The following is a 7,037-nucleotide window of genomic DNA, read 5'->3' as shown; positions in this document are numbered from 1 at the left end:
AAGACGAAAAGAATAAAATTATTGTTGAATTGATAATTCATTTTTGATTTCTTAAATTGTTCAAGTAGAGCCAAAAGCGTTACAGTAGACAATGCTTGATTCATCGGTCATATGTATTGGGAGACATTAACAATTGAATGTGAGCCTTTGAAATGAAAATTTCAAAATCCACGGACAAATCGTTAGGCATTTACATGTGTAGAAGTAGTGGGCAAGTCATCATTTTTATAGAGTTGAAAAGCGGTACTCTTGTTACTCTTTGCTACTTATGTCAAAAAAATATCTGAAAGTAAAAATTCCTAAAAGAAGGGTATACAATCAACAAAAAATTGGGTAATCACATTCCGAAAATTCAAACTTCAAAATTACATCAATAACATTGAATTCGAAAGAATAGAACTCTCAAATCCAGGCCAAAAACCTAAAGACACATCTAACAACCATGGTACCATCGTCAACATGGGGCGATATTTCGAGGTGTCGCTGGGGGGCGATACGATACCCCCAGCGACACCGACACTACCTTTTGTCGGCGATATATCGCCAACGGTCCTACAAAACTCTATCCAAGAAGTAAATAACAATAAAAGAATGGTTTATAATAACCCTCATGCAAAACTCTATTAATAAATAATTAACAATAATAGGATATAATTAGCTATAAAAATTAAAAAAAAAAAAAACTTCAGTTATCAACATACTAGTCTAGTCAAGATTGTCAGGAAATGAATGAAACATTTATCGAACTATAAAAATAACCTTTTCAAGAAATCATAAACATGCATGAAAAAGGTTGGAATCCCACACTAAGGTTGATTTCAATTTAGTCACATTTCAAATTTTGCCAACAAGTTAGTCTATAATATATGCCAAAAGTCGGCCGACATCTGGCGACATGTCGCCCGAGTTGTCGTGTCTCCATGGTCCGACACGGCGACACGGACCAACATGTCGGACCATGCTAACAACCACAAATGAAAACCTTTACCTTACCTTAAAGTCAGATTTTGCCCCGAAACCTCTTTCCAAGAAAACGCAGATTTCATCATTAATTTCAAAACCTATTATTTTGTAACCATGATTCAATGATTCCATTAAGTTAGAATCATATCATAAAAACCAACAGTATTAACAAAACTGGCTCTCTTTTTTATTTATTTATTTTTTTTATTTTTTATTAATTTAATGAGAAAGAATCTGTTTTCATTTACATAAATCATCAAATTGTGCACCATTAATTTATACCACAAATACAAATACAGGCTTTTAGAAGTGAGGTTGAAAGTTCATATCATAAAAACTAATAGTATTAACAAAACTGGCTCTCTCTCTTTTTTTTTTTTTAATTTATTTATTTTAATGAGAAAGAATCTCTTTTCATTTACCTAAATCATCAAATTGTGCGCACCATTAATTTACACCAAAAATACAAATTCAAGCTTTTAGAAGTGAGGTTGAAAGTTGGGATTTCATCCTATCAATTTCTCATCAAAAGGAAATGGACCATTCATTTCTTTTGAATAAACAATAGATGTTTTTATGTCAGAATTAAGGGTGAAATTAAATTAAATTAATAAAAGTTTTCTATCTTTCAAATCTAACTTCAATCATTAGATCTGACTTATAGACATGTGTTGCCATCTACAAGGAAAAAGATACATTGACAGAAATGAACAGGATAAAATTCCACTCGACTCTTACCTTGCTTCTTCTGACCATAAATTAAATGAGGGAAGCCCTATTTCTCTCAACACAAAATTCCAAATCCTAAAATATAACATGATGATTATAGGCCGGTACATGTGTTTAAGATATTTCAAAACCATTAGGGGACCAAACCCAAAACTAAATGAGGAAAGCCCTATATGTTTTTTTTTACAAGATCAGTAATAAGCCTGCAATATCATGTCTTCCTCCCTACTGATCTTTGTAGGAATCCAATCCAAAAATATGACATGCCAAGGTTGAGAGGCAGTGAAATTCTGAGTGTGGAGAAACAATATCAGGAATAGGAGACAATATATATACATACATATATAGCATCCTGTGACAAACCGAAAAGCACACAAAGGCAGATCCTACAACCAGAATCCAATGAAGAAAAAGCTTTCAAACAGTTCCAATTCATGGTCTTTTCTCCCTCTTCCATCACCCAAGCAAAAGGAAAAGAAGAAGAGAACTGCAAAAGGAAAAAGCAAAAGATAATTCCTATCTGGGCTACATTATTACATAGAAAGTGAATATCGACGTGCAACACGAACTGCCAGTGGAATCGTGACCAAATGTTTTTTGTCAGTCCAGGTAAGGCTTCCAAATGAGTAATCCATAAGCAGTAGCTTTTGAGTAGAATTAAAGGTGACTCTGAAGTTACGCACTTTGATGGATGCTGTGAAGGTTAGTGTTTTGGGTTTAACTTCAACTCCAATACCAGGAGGAGCTAGCACAATAGCTTTGTAGACTGAATTAACAGGTCCCACGTTCGTCACAAACCTGGTGACGGTGACAGTATCTTCAAGGTAAGGGACTGAGATGGAGGGAAGATTGAAGTCCAAGCTTGAAATATGCCTATTACGGCTTGAACAAGAGTCACTACTTTTAGTCATATTGAGCATCTGTTCATTGGTGGCGCCATAGGAGCAGAGGTACTGAATGTAGTTGCTGGGTCTAATGTCATAAATAAGCCCTGGATCTGCTACTTTCGTGGGATTGATACTCCCCGCACCCATGTCGAATGGTGTCGCCGCCTTGATATTGCCTCCTTGTGCCAAAATTGGTTGTGCATCTTTTGCAAGGTGTCGAGCTGCAAGTGTAAATACATGAGGAGGGTTGATCGATCAGTTGCTTAAGATACAAAACTCAACAGATAAGAAATCTATACAACTCTTTTACCAGTAGTCATAATTGCTGATTTTATGGCTGCAGGGGACCAATCTCTGTGCAAAGTTTTGAGAAGGGCAGCCACTCCAGCCACATGAGGGCAAGCCATTGAAGTTCCATAGAGGAATTCATAAGGGTGACCTGTCACAGGCGGCGGATATGCACCTAAGATGTTCACTCCCGGTGCAGCTATATCAGGCTGCCATGATCCACCACCACAAATAATATAATAAGTGTTCATAAGGTGATTAATGAATCTCATTAATTAGATTAATAACCCAAAAAAAAAAAAATCTTATTACCTTCAACACATCTGGTGACAGAGTACTTGGTCCTCTAGATGAGAATGCGGCCACAAATGGAGCTACATTTTTCCCAAGTACAGTCATTGGTGGAGTGTTTCTCACAGTTGGTGTGCTGCATGCGTAGCAAATTAAAAATATGAACTTTAGTGTCAAAACAGCTGGAATATGGAGATGAACTTAAGTCATTGTAGGGTCAATTAAGTTTGGCCTAATGGCTTGAATCTAGTTCAAAGGAGGTCTGGGGTTCAAAATTCTGGGGCTCAGTCAATGTGGTTGAGGTATGTTTTTCTTTTTCTGCTTGTGTTCTTTTTTCCGTTCTTAATTTAATAAAGAGTACGTATGTATTTACCTACCGTGTACTTTGGATGTAGAAATGCATTTTCGTCCCCGTTTCAAAATCCACTTTCAAACAAGGAATGACGCATGGATTGAGGGCATCATTGTGAACTTGCGTATATATAACACCAATGCCTCCTGCTTCCCTAACAGCTTCAGCAACTTCTCTTGAAGGTCGTCGTGAGAATGGTTGCAGAAAACAAAGTACATACTTCCCTTTAACTAATGTGGCATCAAGACTTCCTCTTGTGCAATCATCGTCTCTTCTGCAAAACAACCAGCAACCCAAAACCAAGCAAGCAAGGTTTCGCTAATTAATAGCGTAAATCGTTGACTTATAGATGAGCAAATATCCTTCACCAAAAAAAAAAAAAAAATGAGCAAATATCGACAATATTGAGGGAGAGTTACGTATTTCATACGTTGAATCACCATCTGCTGTTACTACCAGAGAAGCAAAAGAACCAACATCTACTGTGGGTGCAGACGTGGGGTGCGGAATCGATTCCGGCGGTTTAGTGCCTTTACCAGCCATCTTCTTCCTATCTGTTGGGTGTCCTTCAATAGATAACGTATGGCCCTGCAACACATATGATATAATATGACTAGAAATATGATCATAGCAAAGTAAAGCTTAGTACCATGATTATACTTCTAAATTTATAATAGATACCAAGGAACTTGGATCATTATTTCCAAGTGAAATATTTGTTTGGAAATCCCTATCAATAGTGGTAGCTGCAACAGTGATGATCCATGGAGCTGTGTTCTCAACTGTATCAGAAGAAGGGCCATTGTTTCCTGCACTAGTAACAACAGGAATCCCTCTTATTACTGCATGAAATGAACCAACTGCAATTCCATCTTTGAAGTAAGATCCTAGAGGCAGTTCCCCTGGTCGCCCTAAAGACACAGATAAAATGTCTACTCCATCATGTATTGCCTTGTCAAAAGCCTTCAGAATATCTGCATCTGTTGATATTCCATCATCAGTCCAAGCAACCTTATAGATTGCTAGGTGAGCAAGAGGTGCACCTCCTCTAGCTATTCCTCTACCAAGCCCTCCATAGTTTGCATTTGATACAATACGACCTGCAGCTATGGAAGCAGTGTGTGTGCCATGCCCACTTTTATCCCTTGGAGACAAGTACTCCTCAGTGGTGTTGATGGGTCCGTACATCGCCTCATACCCTTTTCTGAACCAACGAGCTCCAATGATTTTCCCGTTGCAGTTTGATTTGTTGAAAGACCGCCCAGTTTGGCAAGTCCCTTTCCAATGCCTTGGTTTTGGACCCATTCCATCGTCCTGGAAGCTTTGTGACTCTGGCCAGATTCCTACACAGTGAAAGAAAACCTGTCACTACGCGATCTTGATCTTGCTAGGCTAGGGCGTATGTCATGGTGGTGCCTAACTTTGGGGACGTGACATCATCTCCATTAAATCTCAGCCACACAAAAGAGTATGTACAAATTATACCAAATTAAAGTGAAATAAACCGGTTTTTAATGGAGTCCACATGGTGTCAATAAAAGGCTGAGCACCACCACCTTAAAGGCTTAAACGCACCAGCCTAGCAAGATCTGTCGGTGCAAGGAAGAAGGCAAAGAAATTTCAGACCATCAGATAAGAGGGATATTTGTTACCTGTGTCTATAACACCGATGATAGTCCCATCACCCTCATTAGCTTCAGACAAGAGGTTACTTCTAGAGGGAGTTGGTAGACTGAGCCCTAGAAAATCCCAGCTTCGGGTAGTATGGACTTCATGAATGCGATTAGGGAACACTAAGACAACACCAGGCATGTCTGCAATAATTTTTTGGACAACTAGTCCGTTAGAAGATTATGGTGGATAATTAGTAGTAATTAGCTTCTTCCGGTTCATGAAAGTTACCTGCAATTGCCCTTGCCTGGGAATCAGTTAGAGAAGCTGCAAATCCAGAGAAGCCATGCTTGTAGCTGTAGAGAATTGAATCCTTGGCGGCTTCTTTGCTATATAATGTAATATGAAAGAATGAGAAACGAAGGAGCTAGAGATAATTTTCACCATTTATTTGTGATAAAGCTATAATTTTCATAATTTTTATACCTCCCAAGCAATGTGGCTAGCATTTCATGGTGAGATCTCACAACGGCTGCTGGGTTCTCTTGCTGCCTTTCACCCATATACACAATGTACACCTGAAGTTCAAATTATATAAGCAACAGTAGAAGAAGATCATTGTTGTTTTCCAAAGAATAATGCATCAAAGTCAGTACTTACCCTGGTAGCTGTAGTATCATCTTCAGCCGCTGAAGCAGCAGCAAATGTGAAGAAGACAGCAATAATCAGAACTTGGAAGTAAAAATGTTGTGAAGAGCTAACAGCCATTGGAATTTGTTCAATGGCCATTCTATTGGTATCCTATTTATATAGATCCTACTAGAAAGCGAAAACCCAGTGTTGACTGGTTTTGCAAAAGCAGAGTCTTGGGGCTAAGAGTGTTTGGGTAAGTCGAGAGAGATCCTATTTTGATACCTTCATTCGATTACATCACAAGGTGCCAAAGAAATCTTACTACAATCAAATTGTCACAGATAGCTATGAGACTCTTTCTGGTCACTCACCACCATTATTAAAGTGGAGAGCCCACAAAGTGGAATCCTCCGGTTGCCTTTGAGTCCAGACAAGAGCCTGCCTCGTGAAACTAAATGCTTTTGAAACCCCATATCTTATTTCACATTGTTGTTAACATGATTTCAGTTTCTTCAAAGAAACCTTGGCCTTGAAATTGTTTTTATCTCGCTTTAAATTTTCAAAAGAACACTAGACATCTCAGGCATTTGTTTGTACAGAAGAGAAGACACTTCACTTTCAAAGACTATGATGTAATAATACATTTCATAACAGTAAAAACAAAGGGGAAAATCTCCACAATGTGGATGTCATGAATGATCGAAATCCATACATAATCTGTGTTCATCTCCGTTCTCCAGTAATTAATAAAAGTAGAATACATATTTTTATGTACATTTTTTAATGATTTTTGAGTTTTGATCATGATTTCTTCCATTTTTTTTTGGGTAGAAATTTCTTCCACTTTGTTTATGAGGTCATTTTATTTTCTTACCATGCATGACCTATGAAGTCATTTGTAGTGACCGTGACTTAACCCGTGTTTCACATTATTCATCCTAATGTTTCTGGGGCCACCAGAATTGTATTTATTTTCGTTGTAAAAGAAAGTGATACTTTCATGATTGAGTAGGCACGAAGAATAATACCACCGACACTGAAAGTCAAGATGATAACTTAATTAAATAAAAGGAGTTGCTTTTCAGTTAATAATCCAGGAAAAATAAGAAACAAAAATACATAGAAAAACACAGCCAACGGGTCCATGAACCATGACACTTTGATACTTAATTAGTTTAGAGTTTAGAGATTTATCTATATCTGACCATCCTGATTCAGGTATTATGGTGCAAAATTACAATTATAAACTATATTTTTTGTGGAACTAATACAATATAAATAAA

At 37.5% G+C, this 7,037-nt stretch overlaps 1 protein-coding gene across 1 annotated transcript; it reads right to left on the bottom strand.

Moving 5' to 3' along the window:
• Positions 1-2,009: 2,009 nt before the first annotated feature.
• LOC148999893 (subtilisin-like protease SBT3.9) lies at positions 2,010-6,072 on the bottom strand. The gene is made up of 10 exons (XM_089140635.1): positions 5,782-6,072; positions 5,608-5,699; positions 5,413-5,510; positions 5,163-5,324; positions 4,192-4,853; positions 3,941-4,098; positions 3,536-3,784; positions 3,180-3,294; positions 2,890-3,076; positions 2,010-2,800 (listed from the first exon to the last, which is right to left on the bottom strand). Exons 1-10 carry the CDS (start codon positions 5,908-5,910, stop codon positions 2,226-2,228), a joined length of 2,427 nt encoding a protein of 808 aa, XP_088996761.1. The 5' UTR covers positions 5,911-6,072; the 3' UTR covers positions 2,010-2,225.
• Between the last annotated feature and the right edge of the window lie 965 nt (positions 6,073-7,037).

The sequence above is a fragment of the Hakea prostrata genome, chromosome 11, assembly GCF_041222555.1.
Source record: "Hakea prostrata isolate BN-2017 chromosome 11, UWA_Hpros_2, whole genome shotgun sequence".
Classification (NCBI taxonomy): domain Eukaryota; kingdom Viridiplantae; phylum Streptophyta; class Magnoliopsida; order Proteales; family Proteaceae; genus Hakea; species Hakea prostrata.
This window is presented reverse-complemented; position numbering and strand designations above follow the sequence as displayed.

Excerpts from the sequence above, each read along its gene's own strand:
- LOC148999893 (XM_089140635.1), bottom strand. The coding sequence starts at position 5,910 with ATGGCCATTGAACAAATTCCAATGGCTGTTAGCTCTTCACAACATTTT. Across the intron at positions 4,854-5,162 it reads CATCGGTGTTATAGACACAG|GAATCTGGCCAGAGTCACAA; the intron begins GTAACAAATATC and ends TTCACTGTGTAG. Across the intron at positions 4,099-4,191 it reads ATAATGATCCAAGTTCCTTG|GGCCATACGTTATCTATTGA; the intron begins GTATCTATTATA and ends TATGTGTTGCAG.